General features: G+C 40.8%; 1 protein-coding gene across 1 annotated transcript; it reads right to left on the bottom strand.

Moving 5' to 3' along the window:
- Positions 1-858: 858 nt before the first annotated feature.
- LOC133639215 (cyclin-dependent kinase 4 inhibitor D-like) lies at positions 859-13,799 on the bottom strand. The gene is made up of 3 exons (XM_062032366.1): positions 13,638-13,799; positions 13,207-13,378; positions 859-1,779 (listed from the first exon to the last, which is right to left on the bottom strand). Exons 2-3 carry the CDS (start codon positions 13,345-13,347, stop codon positions 1,426-1,428), a joined length of 495 nt encoding a protein of 164 aa, XP_061888350.1. The 5' UTR covers positions 13,348-13,378; positions 13,638-13,799; the 3' UTR covers positions 859-1,425.
- Between the last annotated feature and the right edge of the window lie 191 nt (positions 13,800-13,990).

Here is a 13,990-nt window from a genome sequence, read left to right as displayed (position 1 = left end):
GAAGCTCATCAAGAGAATGCCAAGAGTGTGCAAAGCAGTAATCAGAGCAATGGGTGGCTATTTTGAAGAAACTAGAATATAAAACATGTTTTCAGTTATTTCACCTTTTGTTGTCAAGTACATAACTCCACATGTTTTGATGCCTTCAGTGACAATCCTCCTCATTCAATACATTTTCTTTATTTTCCTGACTATTTACATTGTAGAGGTATGTCCAAACTTTAAGCCTGCACTGTATATAAATAAAATAGGGAAAGGCAGAAACTGCCCAAAGATAGGTGTGCTTAAGCTTGTGACTTTGTATTCAAAAAGACTTGAGGCTGTTAATGCTGCCAAAGGTGCATCAACAAAGTATTGAGCAAAGGATATGAATAGTTTATATGATTTTTCATTTGCAACAAATTAGCAAAAAAAATAAAACATTTAATATTCTCTAAAGGGGTATTGTGTGTAGCATTTTGAGGACAAAAATGTATTCCATTTGGAATAAGGCTGTAACATAACAAAATGTGGAACAAGTGCTGTGAATATATACATATGCACTGTAAGTCACATTTACACTTTTAATCCAACATATTAATGCTGCCTGAGACCGAGCCAATCCGTGGTCTCCTCTGGTAGCTAAAACTATTGTAGTATTGATATTGTTCGTTTAGTAATTTCATATTTAAAATTGCTTAATTTTGCGACCCAAAAAATTGTGGAATATGCTTTAAAAAAATATTCCAGAAAAATCCCCAATGTGGTGTAGCTGCAATGTAGTGATAATGGTGAGGGATGACCGTATTCCAAACCGTGGTGCAAAGTAGCTTTGTCATGGTGTGCAACTTGAGGAAAAAGCAGCTGCAAAACATTTCAAAAGTTCCAAACTTTTATTTGTGTGCTTGAATCATCTTACTTTTGTATTAAAAGTATTATATGTATAAATAACATTTGAACAAATCACAATGAAGGATGCTATTTACAAGGCGACAAGAAAAGTAACTGCTATTTCATCAACAATAAATAATTCAAAGTCTAAGTTGATCTAGTTATGGAAACACAACTAATTAGGGTGCACCATTTGAAATTTCATCAAATTAAAAACAACAACACAACTTATCAACTGTTACACAATGCAAATAATGCAAACACAACAAAACACTGGGAGGGGAACGGGCTAATGTGCACTCCCAAACAGATAAATATTTGTATATAAAGGTGCCGAAATTGCACTGTGCAAAAGAGGTGCCTACTGTGTGTAGCCACCCACTGACTGGAAAAAAAGAGCTGCCATGACAAAAATGTCCAGCGTCATGCATGCAAGTTGAGCTACAGCGAACAAAAACAAACCTTTTACACAGCAATGAATTCAAGTCACCAGGTTTGAACGACGCAAACAAACATATGAGGTTAAAGTTAGCACACAAAAGGAGCCAGCAGACACTAAGAGTGAATGTGAGCAAACACCAGGTGGACCATGTCTGGCTCGCGTGACGCTCGGGCCACGTCTATCGCCGTCTGACCGCTGGCGTTGGCGTGCTTTAGGTCGGAGCGCGGCGCCAGGAATTCCACCACGTTTCGGTGGCCCTCTCGGATGGCGATGTGGATGGGCAGGGCGCCGCTCTGGTCTGCCACGTTGACGGAGGCACCGTGCTCCACCAAAACCTGAACAGTGTCCAGAAATCCCGTGCGAGCGGCGTCGTGGATCGGTGCGATCCCTTGCTTGTCCTGGACGTTGGGATCTGCTCCTTTTTCCAGGAGCACGTCGGCAACCTTGGAATTTCCCATCATCATTACCTGCAGGAGAGCAAACGCTTTGAGCATTTATATTATTAATAACTCTCCGATACATCACGTTATGACAGGGGTCACCAACGCGGCGCCCGCGGGCACCAGGTCGCCCGTAAGGACCCGATGAGTCGCCCGCTGGCCTGTTCTAAAAATAGCTCAAATAGCAGCACTCTCGTCAGGTGATGCGCGAGCGCGTAACTGCGGCTGCTTGGCAACCAGCCAAACCTCACTTAATAAAATTATATTTTATTTTAGAGCACATCCACATCCCTATTCACCTAGGCAACCCCAGGAAATGTATATAATTCGGCATTATTATCAGTTGACGTTCACGCGCAGGTATAACGCGGCACGCTCCCGTCTCGTCTGCTGGTGCGCTAGCCCGGTAATTAGACAGCTGTGTCAAATCAAGCAGTACAAAAGACGCCAGCGCAGAGTGGAGAAAGGTTTGGTTCATTACAGATAACACAGAGTTGTGCCAAAAGTGTACCTAAACCAAAAGCTGAACGGACAGCCGGTAAGATTGCACTTTATTTCTCTTTGTGGGTGTGGCGCACCTGTTGCGCTGGTGAGATGGGGGTCGGGGGGTGCGGGGAGTTGTGTACATGTAGCGTGCTTAGTCTGGAGGCTAAATACACACGGTGTTTTGTGTAACTGTTGTTTAGTAAGGAAGTGTTGTGATTCTTTGCTTAGTTTGATAAATGTTGGAGCAGTTTGCTTCATCAGGAGGGTGAAGTCGCTCAACTTAAAGTGTTGGATCATTGGCTGCTAGTGAGGGCATAGAAAAGGGGTATTTTTCTACCAGTAGACAGCGTTTAAGATTGAGTGTTTCACTGCTAAATTAATAATATATTTATATTGGATATGGATTTTAAATATGTATCTAAAATAGGTGGTTAATTGGTTAGGTATTTATGTGTTTGCATATTGGGTTTTCTGCTGCATTTATCTATTGTGTTTCTGGTGTTAAATGTATTTTATATGTATCTTGGTGCATTTATGTTGAGACAATTTATTTAAAATCTTAATTAACTTAAAGGGAAAATATGAATCCATTTTCTTGCACTTATTTGTTAAGTGTTTGATAGCCTAATTAATAATTGTAAATTATGGGATTGATAATTGATTGATTTTTTACAGCATGTTAATCTTGTGGTGTTTTGTCCTTAAAGGTTTTTCACCTACTAAAGAAGCTAAAGGCTACTAAAGACAGCTAAAGAAACTAAAGTCTACTAACACTGCTAAAGACTGCTAAAAAGACTAAAGAAGAAAAAAGAAGCTGTTTCTTCGTTGGAAAAACTGTTGCAAACTAAAGGAAAATAAAAGGAAAAAAATAACTACGGTCTGGTCTTTTGAGTGAAATCCAGAAGCCACATTCAGCATTGGTACATCCCTTCAAGTGTGGGATAAGCACAGTGAAAAAAGCAAAACACTTGACAAGCACTTACCAGTGAGCTGCCTCTATTTTTTAAATGTTATTTATTTACTCGCCAGCTGGTCTCGCTTTGCTCAACATTTTTAATTCTAAGAGAGACAAAACTCAAAAAAAATTTAAAAATCCAAGAAAGTATTTTAAAGACTTGGTCTTCACTAACTGACAACGAAACAGATAACAGATTTGGTGTCCAGTTCAAAGTGTGACATGATTTATTTAAAAATTTGAGAGTTGACTTTTGTATTTTACATGAGTTATTATTTGTACAAACATGGTGCAAAGTAATTCATGATTTGTTCAAAAATGTTAGTGGCTAGCTAGTTAAAATGGGATATTGTGATTTCACAAGACTGTCTTAGAAGTGATCATTTGAAAATGTTCAATTTGAAAAATGTGCACTCAGAGAAAATATAAAAATAAAGTGTTGCATATTGATATTTATCTGTTTCTATATATATTTATTGTGAGAAATCATTAAGATGATCAGTGTTTCCACAAAGATAAATATCATTAATTATTAATAATAACATAGAGTTAAAGGTAAATTGGCTATTTCTGGCAATTTATATAAGTGTGTATCAAACTGGTAGCCCTTCGCATTAATCGGTACCCAAGAAGTAGCTCTTGGTTTCAAAAAGGTTGGTGACCCCTGCGTTATGATATACTACTCACAAAATGTACTCGGTTTCTGGGTGAAATTTCAGGATGAGCCTGAAGATCAATCAATCAATCAGTTTACTTATATAGCCTTAAATCACAAGTGTCTCAAAGGGCTGCACAAGCCACAACGACATCCTTGGCTCAGATCCCACATCAGGGCAAGAAAAAACTCAACCCAATGGGATGACAATGAGAAACCTAAGATCCTTATCATTACAGGTGATCTGAAGTTGACCTGCTCTAAACTTTTGAATGCACCTGTCTGACTGTTCGCTGTTTTGCATAACTTGCTGTTCTCTAACAAGAAGCTGAACAGCCAAATTCACAACAGGTGTGTGATGCATGCAATGACAAATTAATGACCTGCTTCAATTTCCATCATTTTGCCATCACGAGACCAAGACTATGGAACAATTGGTCAACTGTACCTTGTCATTGCCAGGCTTCAACCAGGATGCTCCCGAAGAGGAAGTGGCCACTGAGTTTAGAGTGTCACCAGCAGGTTGCAGCAGAAATACGAGATTGGTGGCATACCGTATGCTTTTTCTGACCACCTGTTGTGAATTTTGCCATTCAGGTTCATCATTAAGAACAGCAAGTTGCAAACAAAAATACTTAAGCATTGACCAGATCAAGATGTGCCTTCAGTTTACATGGAAGTTTGTCATGTCAGGTTAATCTTGAAATTTCCCCCGAAAGCCAAACATCACTAACTTTTTGTGAGTAGTAGTTTATATTACCATTAGGTTTTTATATATCAGAGCAATGCTTCTCAAACCAAGTACCACCTTAAAAGGGCTCATATGTTGTTTGTTTACATTTAAAAACACTTCTCCTGTGGTCTACATAAGATGTAAGGGTGGTTCTCTGGTCAACATTTTGCATTGTTTATGTTTTACAATCTTCAAGCCTCTTTCTGACCGTCTCTTTAGGTTGTGCCCCTTTGTGGGTTTATTTATTATTATTATAGGTCTTATTTACATGCCTTCACTTCGACTGTCTTCTACCCGTCAGCCATCTTTTGTAGTTTTTAGCGCCTCTACTGTATTTTTCGAAGTATAAGTCGCTCCGCAGTATAAGTCGCACCGGCCGAAAATGCATAATAAAGAAGGAAAAAAACATATATAAGTCGCACTGGAGTATAAGTCGCATTTTTGGGAGGAATTTATTTGATAAAATCCAACACCAAGAATAGACATTTGAAAGGCAATTTAAAATAAATAAATAATAGTGAACAACAGGCTGAATAAGTGTACGTTATATGAGGCATAAATAACCAACTGAGAACGTGCCTGGTATGTTAACGTAACATATTATGGTAAGAGTCATTCAAATAACTATAACATATAGAACATGCTATACGTTTACCAAACAATATGTCACTCCTGATCGCTAAATCCCATGAAATCTTATACGTCTAGTCTCTTACGTGAATGAGCTAAATATTATTTGATATTTTACGGTAATGTGTTAATAATTTCACACATAAGTCGCTCATGAGTATAAGTCGCACCCCCGGCCAAACTATGAAAAAAACTGCGACTTATAGTCCGAAAAATACGGTATATGGCGTCTACTGAAAGATACATGTTTGAACTACACACTACTTTGAATTAGAAATGGCAACAGCGGAGGGTGCATGTGTGAGCCAGTCTGCCCCACAACAAGAGGACAGAGAAAAAGAAGGAGCTTATTGACTACAGCGTCAGACTACAATAGCGGACTCGTGCGTTACCATAAATGGATAATTCGCTGACGTCACCCTTGGAACAAAACTTTACAGATTGGGAGGAAGCATGAAGGAAGGCAAGATTGTTTTATAAATAGCTCAACCACGTATTAATGGTTTGATTTAAAATTTAAGTACTCAGCGCGTGTGCGTTGCCGAACATGCTCCTCTGGTCTTAAAACAAAAAATGTCATGACGTGACGATGGCGCGCCGTCTTGCCCTTAAAAAAACAGGGAACTGGTATTTTTCAGAAGCAGTATAGTACCGTTCTTAATTTATTAGTACCACAGTACTTTAATAGTACCGGTCGTAACTCACGCATTTAATGGTACCAGTTGTAACGCGCACGCACGCACGCACGCACGCACGCACGCACGCACGCACGCACACACACACACACACACACACACACACACACACACACACACACACACACACACACACACACACACACACACACACACACACACACAGAGAGAGAGAGAGAGAGAGAGAGAATGTACGTATAATATATAGTCGTGGTCAAAAGTTTACATACACTTGTGAAGGACATAATGTCATGGCTGTCTTGCGTTTCCAATAATTTCTACAACTCTTATTTTTTTGTCACAAAAAACATTCATGAAGTTTGGTTCTTTTCTGAATTTATTATGGGTCTACTGAAAATGTGACCAAATCTGCTGGGTCAAAAGTATACATACAGCAACATACATTATCAATTGGTGATGTAGAAAAGTTACAATCAAATTAGCTTCATGGCATGGCCTCTTAACTTCATGTGAGTGATTATGATAGACAACACCTGTTGACTTCTCTGAGTCCATTTAAATAGGGCTCATGTGATGCAGTCATTAGACTCGGTTACAAACGCGACAATGGGAAAGTCAAAAGAGCTCAGCACAGATCTGAAAAAACAAATCATTGACTTGAATGAGTCAGGAAAGTCACTTGGAGCCATTTCAAAGCAGCTTAAGGTACCAAGAGCAATTGTGCAGACAATTGTTCGTAGGTATAAAGTGCACGGCACAGTTTTGTCACTGCCACGATCAGGAAGAAAACGCAAGCTATCACCTGCTGCTGAGAGAATATTGGTCAGGATGATCAAGAGTCAACGGAGAACCACCAAAAAGCAGGTCTGCAATGAATTGGAAGCTGCTGGAACACAGGTGCTGCCAATGGAACTGGTGCTTTACAGAGAGTAAATGGGACAATGCAAAAGGAGGATTACCTCCAAATTCTTCAGGACAACCTAAAATCATCAGCCCGAAGGTTGGATCTTTGGCGCAGTTCGGTGTTCCAACAGGACAATGACCCCAAACACACGTCAAAAGTGGTAAAGGAATGGCTACATCAGGCTAGAATGAAGATTTTAGAATGGCCTTCCCAAAGTCCTGACTTAAACGTGTGGACAATGCTGAAGAAACAAGTCCATGTCAGAAAACCAACATATTTAGCTGAACTGCACCAATTTTGTCAAGAGGAGTGGTCAAAAATTCAACCAGAAGCTTGTGGATGGCTACCAAAAGCGCCTTATTGCAGTGAAACTTGCCAAGGGACATGTAAGCAAATATTAACATTGCTGTATGTATACTTTTGACCCAGCAGATTTGCTCAAATTTTCAGTAGACCCATAATAAATTCATAAAAGAAGCAAACTTCATGAATGTTTTTTGTGACCAACAAGTATGTGCTCCAATCACTCTATCACAAAAAGTAACAATTGTAGACATAATTGGAAACTCCATGACAGCCATGACACATGGGGACGGCGTGGCGCTGTAGGAAGAGTGGCTGTGCCAGCAACCTGAGGGTTCCTGGTTCGATCCCCAGCTTCTACCAACCTAGTCACATTTGTTAGGTTAGCGCCTTGCATGGCAGATCCCGCTATCAGTGTGTGAAGGTGTGTGTGAATGGGTCATCAGTAGCAAGTGAACTGCAGTCAAGTTCCCCTTTAGTGTTCGCATTAATCGCCCTTTAAAAAAAATGAGTGCCGTTATTGAAATTTATAGTTAACGTGTTATTATCGCGTTAACTTTGACAGCCCTAATTATATATATGTGTGTATATATATATATATATATATATATATATATATATATATATATATATATATATATATATATATATATATATATATATATATATATATACACAGTATGTATATATATATATATATATACACAGTATGTATATATATATATATATATACACAGTATATATATATATATATATATATATATATATATATATATATATATATATATATATATATATATATATAAATAATAGGGCTGGGCGATATATAGAGTTTGTAAGATATACCAATATATTTTTAAACAAGATATGAATTAAGAAAATATCGTTATCGGTATAATTGGCGACTTGTCCAGGGTGTACCCCGCCTTCCGCCCGAACGCAGCTGAGATAGGCTCCAGCACCCCCCGCGACCCCAAAAGGGACAAGCGGTAGAAGATGGATGGATGGATATAATTTATTTCACGTTAAAATTACCAAACGCCGCTTATTTGTTGTGTTCTTTGTTCTCCCCCTCCATGGGCTACTAAACCCCTCCCCTACCTCCTTCCAAGATGTGCTTGCATGTATAAGAACATCCATGATTGGTTAGGGACAGGCCAATCAGATGCAAGATAGGGCGGGTCATTGAACCAGGAAGGGAAATCACAAAGTGCCTGCCTGCAAATGTATTTTTTTATCTGAGTTTGATACATTTTGTATTATTTGCACAGCTATGTTATTTATTTTACATAGAAATAATATTTTTCCATGTTATTTGTTATGTAATTCTGTACTACTTAAACAGTTTATTTTCTGTGCTGTTAATACCCATCTTGAATAAGTGGGTTAATAAAAGTGCCACTGACCGTTTACAGCACAGTTGTCATTCCCTTCAATTTCAGTGAATATCGCTCAAAAATGAGTATCTTTATATGTATATTTTCGCCGAAAAATATAGAGATATACATCGAATATCGCGTTTAAGCAAAGATATATTGAGATATACTTTTTCGTCCATATTACCCAGCACTACCTCACATTTTCTTCGCCGCTGTAGTGGCTGCTGTTGGCAGGAGCTCTGAGCTCTTGTGTCATCCTTTTGTGTTTCCCTCTTGTTTTCATGTGTTATTATATATATCTTTTTTTGGCCTTTTGGTTCGGGACCCTTTGGGACTGTGTGACAAGGGGTGGCACTTTCATAACTTCTGCAGTACTTTTTTGTGGACTTCTGGATCTGCCTCCCGGGAGCCTTTTGGCCACGGAGACCGGCTGTTGGGTCTCTGCCACACCAGAGTCTGTTTGGAGAGACTGGAGGAGATTTGGATGAAGAGACAGGGCTGCGGAGCTAGCACTGAGCGCCAGGACGAACAGGCTTCACAGTGTCTTGGCTGAATGAGCAGGTATCAGACGCCTCGGTCTCCTTAGACGCATCCTTGCTCATCCATGCGGACTGGACACTGGCTGAGAGTTAGTGGGCGGCCGAGAGTGGAGTGGTTGCTTTGTTGGGTCTGCTCCTGTCTCTGGCCATGCTCCCCCCACCCCAGCAGACGATGGCGTGGAACACCGCAGAGGCCACCACAGTGTATATGTTTCTTTAACTTTTTATTCATAGTTTTATGTAGAAGTGGCTGTTTGCATCAGCTCTGCTCTTTTAATGTCCTTTGATGTTTCCCTATTCCCTCTGGCTATGAGTTGCTTTTTCCCTTGGCCTCAGTCTGGACCCCCTCTCCAGGGGCCCAGGCTTAGACCGATTTTTTTTTTCTCAACCCCCCCATTGTTTACCTGTATCTCACCTTTTTTGTTTTTAGTTGGCAGACCCGTCAGCGATCCTGTTCTGTCTCCCTGTAATGTTTGTCTGATCTTGAATGGGATTGTGCTGAAAAATTTTAATTTCCCCTCGGGGATTAATAAAGTATTTCTGATTCTGATTACCGTATTTTTCGGATTATAAATCGCTCCGGAGTATAAATCGCACCGGCCGAAAATGCATAATAAAGAAGGAAAAAAACATAAGTCGCACTAGAGTATAAGTCGCATTTTTTGAGGACATTTTTCGCAAGTCCCTTACAAGTTTCTCGCTTACTCCAAACTTTTTTCTGCTGCTCGATTGCCATTTTCTGCTGCATATGTCACTATTTTCAGCTTGTAACCTGCAGTATATGATTTCCTTTTCTGTGCCATCTTTGTTCAGCCCTTCTCAGTTTTTATAAGTAAATACATTTTCATAGGTACGGAAGTAGCAGGTAGCATCTTTTTTTTCACAATGCACTTCTGCCATGACCCATCCCCGCCCAATTTTTATTGGTTGACGTGTGTGTGTGACGATTGCTGATATACGCCTAGTCTCCTATGTGAATGAGATAAATAATATTTGATATTTTACGGTAATGTGTTAATTTCACACATAAGTCGCTCCAGAGTATAAATCACTCCCCCGGCCAAACTATGAAAAAAACTGCGATTTATGATCCGAAAAATACGGTAAGCTTTATGATAGCATAGCATGTTTTTCCTGTGCTACTAAAACATTTAGGGCACTGGTGCTCATAGTGAAAAAGCTATAAGCGCAAAACTGACATTTAGAATCATAAATAGTTTATTAATCCTGGAGGGCAAATTAAAATTTTCAGCACAATCCCATTCAAGATCAGACAAACATTACAGGGAGACAGAACAGGATCGCTGACGGGTCTGCCAACTTGCGGCGCCCCTTACAACAACAAAAAAAAAAAAAAGGGGGGGGGGGGGGTTTTGGGGGGTGAAAGAAAAAAAAAATCAGTTTAAGCCTGGGCCAAGGGAAAAAACAACTCATAGCTAGCGATGGGCCCGGCAACACCGATGCATCGGCGCATGCGTCGAGCTCAGAGAGCAAAACCCTGTCGGTGCGCGTACCGCTTTTAGAAAGTCACGTGACCGATCATGAGCTGTTTCGGTCACGTGACCGATACGCGAACTGTGTCGAACGGACGCCGGCGCGCCAAACTGTGTTCATAAGGAAGCACATCTGTCAACGAGATGCTGCTGCCAACAGAATCGCTGCACTTCTGTCGTTGGTCATTTGTAATTTATCGTCGTCGGAGATCATGGAGCAGCCTCAGGCAAAAAGAAAGATTTCCGCCGTGTGGGAATATTTTGATCATATATCGGAAAAAAAGGTATTTGTGTTCATTTCCTTGTCGTTTCATCCTGTTCTCTCAAAGTTTCCACTTGATCTATTAGAATTCAAAATCTCTTCAAAATGATTCTTAGTTTACTATTCATATTTTCTGCAGGTTAAATGTCGCATTTGTCTGACAGAATTGTCGTACATTAACAAATCCACCTCCTCAATGCTGTGAGCGGGTCTTTTCTACAGCCGGAGAAATAATAACTAAGAAGAGAAATTGTCTACAATTTAATACATTGGAAAAACTGGTTTTTAAAAAAAAATAAATGTGTAAAAAAATAAATAAAAATTCCCAGTCCACAAGCATCCTCATTCACAACACGTTCTCTTAGATTTGCATGTTATGATACATGTTCACATTATTTATTGACTGTATCTAAAAAAGATACAAATATATTTTTATTTAAATGAAGATATGAAATAATCCTAAATGAAATACATTGACTTGGTTTATATTATTGTATATACTAGGTCATAAAATCAGTGTCAGTTGATTCGGTCCATAGGTTGCCTGTAGGGATTTTTAATGTCCAGCAAATGTCAGTATTTAGTGTATCAATACAGTTTTGCAATGTGTCGAAACGCTTCATGACACCTCATCAACCCATCACTACTCATAGCCATAGCACACATCCCTCTTACATGTGTGTAAGAGGGACACATCAAAGAAAACAAAGGACATTAAAGGCCTACTGAAACCCACTACTACCGACCACGCAGCAACTTATAAAGTGCAATTTCAAATTTCCCGGGGAACTTCCGGTTGAAAACGTCTATGTATGATGACGTTTGTGCGTGACGTCAATGGTTGAAACGAAAGTATTCGGACACATTGTATCACAATACAAACAGCTGTTTTCATCGCAAAATTCCACAGTATTCTGGACATCTGTGTTGGTGAATCTTTTGCAATTTGTTTAATGAACAATGGAGACTGCAAAGAAGAAAGCTGTAGGTGGGATCGATGTATTAGCGACTGGTTGCAGCAACACAACCAGGAGGACTTTAGTCGGATAGCAGACGCGCTATACGACGCTAGCCGCCGCCGCATCGATGATCGGGTGAAGTCCTTCGTCGCGCCGTCGATTGCTGGAACGCAGGTGAGCACGGGTGTTGATGAGCAGATGAGGGCTGGCGTAGGTGGAGCGCTAATGTTTTTTTCATAGCTCTGACGAGGTCCCGTAGCTAAGTTAGCTTCAATGGCGTCATTAGCAACAGCATTGCTAGGCTTCGACAGGCGGCACAGCATTAACCGTGTAGATACAGGTCCAGTGTTTGGTTCGGTATCTCCTGATAGTAATATTGTTGATCTTATAAATAATGATAAATGGGTTATACTTGTATAGCGCTTTTCTACCTTCAAGGTACTCAAAGCGCTTTGACAGTATTTCCACATTCACCCATTCACACACACATTCACACACTGATGGAGGGAGCTGCCATGCAAGGCGCTACCAGCACCCATCAGGAGCAAGGGTGAAGTGTCTTGCCCAAGGACACAACGGACGTGACTAGGATGGTAGAAGGTGGGGATTGAAGCCCAGTAACCAGCAACCCTCCGATTGCTGGCACGGCCACTCTACCAACTTCGCCACGCCGTTTTCTGTCTATCCTTCCAGTCAGGGGCTTATTCATTTTATTTCTATCTGCATTTAAGCACGATGCTATCACGTTAGCTCCGTAGCTAAAGTGCTTCACCGATGTATTGTCGTGGAGATAAAAGTCACTGTGAATGTCCATTTTGCGTTCTCGACTCTCATTTTCAAGAGGATATAGTATCCGAGGTGGTTTAAAATACAAATCCGTGATCCACAATAGAAAAAGGAGAAAGTGTGGAATCCAATGAGCCCTTGTACCTAAGTTACGGTCAGAGCGAAAAAAATACGTCCTGCACTGCACTCTAGTCCTTCACTCTCACGTTCCTCATCCACAAATCTTTAATCTTCGCTCAAATTAATGGGGTAATCGTCGCTTTCTCGGTCCGAATCGCTCTCGCTGCTGGTGTAAACAATGGGGAAATGTGAGGAGCCTTTCAACCTGCGACGTCACGCTACTTCCGGTACAGGCAAGGCTTTTTTTATCAGTGACCAAAAGTTGCGAACTTTATCGTCAATGTTCTCTACTAAATCCTTTCAGCAAAAATATGGCAATATCGCGAAATGATCAAGTATGACACATAGAATGGATCTGCTATCCCCGTTTAAATAAGAAAATGTCATTTCAGTAGGCCTTTAAAAGAGCAGAGCTGATGCAACCAGCCACTTCTACATACAGCTATGAATAAAAAGTATTATACATTTCTTCAGTTCCTCGTTAAAAGTTTGAAAAGGAGTAGGAAGAAAAGGAGCGTATTTAATCCTACCCCTTTTCCATGTAATTACATTTCAATGCATATGAAGTCAGTGTGAAAAGTGCGTCGTGTTTACCTGCAGCGCGGTCCTGCCAAACTCATTGACAGTATCGGGATGCAGCCTGCATTCCTCCAGGATCCTCTGCACCTCGCCGAGGCTCCCTTTGGCCGCCGCAAACGTCAACGCTTTAGCGGCATCCATCTGACTGAAAACCATGTCAGACTGCGGTAATGTTCACCTTTCTTCTCTGGAGGGGAGAGGCGGACATTCAGACATACACTGGAGGCGCACGGCGGCGATCATCGGCGGAGAATTCAATTCTATCGCAGCTAGCTCTGTTTCCACGGTAACACCACAGCCTCTAACCGACTTGAACGACATTATTGGGCTACAATTGTCCGCCTCAGGCGGAGCGACGACATGTCAACTGAATCCTGACGGCGATTAGCATCAGTGCTAACGGCTAACATGAAAGAGTGAACCGTTAAAAAGGGGTTTAAACCTACCTCGGTCGCTTATTTTGGGGGGGGCGCTCCTGCCTTTCTCTGCTCTATTTCTTCAACGAGCGGTAATATTTAAAGAAAGATACGAACAAGGAATGTTTATCAACATTGGAAAAATACATTTGCGCGCAGAGCTCCGGTCCACTCAGCTGCGTCTCCAGTCTACAATTTACAAACTCCGAGAGGAACCCGCGTTGACCAATCACAGCTCGTCTAGAGGGTGGGGCTTTGCCATATTTGGCAAAAAGGCGGAGCTACAGCTCGGCTACTACACTATCACCGTGGCAACAGCAACGACCAGCCAATCAGAGCACGTAACGGAGAAAGCGGGCGATTCGTATACGTTGATGTTTGTG

This window comes from Entelurus aequoreus, linkage group LG22, assembly GCF_033978785.1.
Source record: "Entelurus aequoreus isolate RoL-2023_Sb linkage group LG22, RoL_Eaeq_v1.1, whole genome shotgun sequence".
Taxonomy (NCBI): domain Eukaryota; kingdom Metazoa; phylum Chordata; class Actinopteri; order Syngnathiformes; family Syngnathidae; genus Entelurus; species Entelurus aequoreus.
Note: the sequence above shows the minus strand (reverse complement) of the source record. Positions and strands in the feature narration are given on the sequence as shown.

Bases quoted from the DNA above. Each gene is read 5' to 3' on its own strand.
- LOC133639215 (XM_062032366.1), bottom strand. From the start codon at position 13,347: ATGGTTTTCAGTCAGATGGATGCCGCTAAAGCGTTGACGTTTGCGGCG. The intron at 1,780-13,206 runs GTAAACACGACG...GCTCTCCTGCAG, and splicing joins TTGGCAGGACCGCGCTGCAG to GTAATGATGATGGGAAATTC.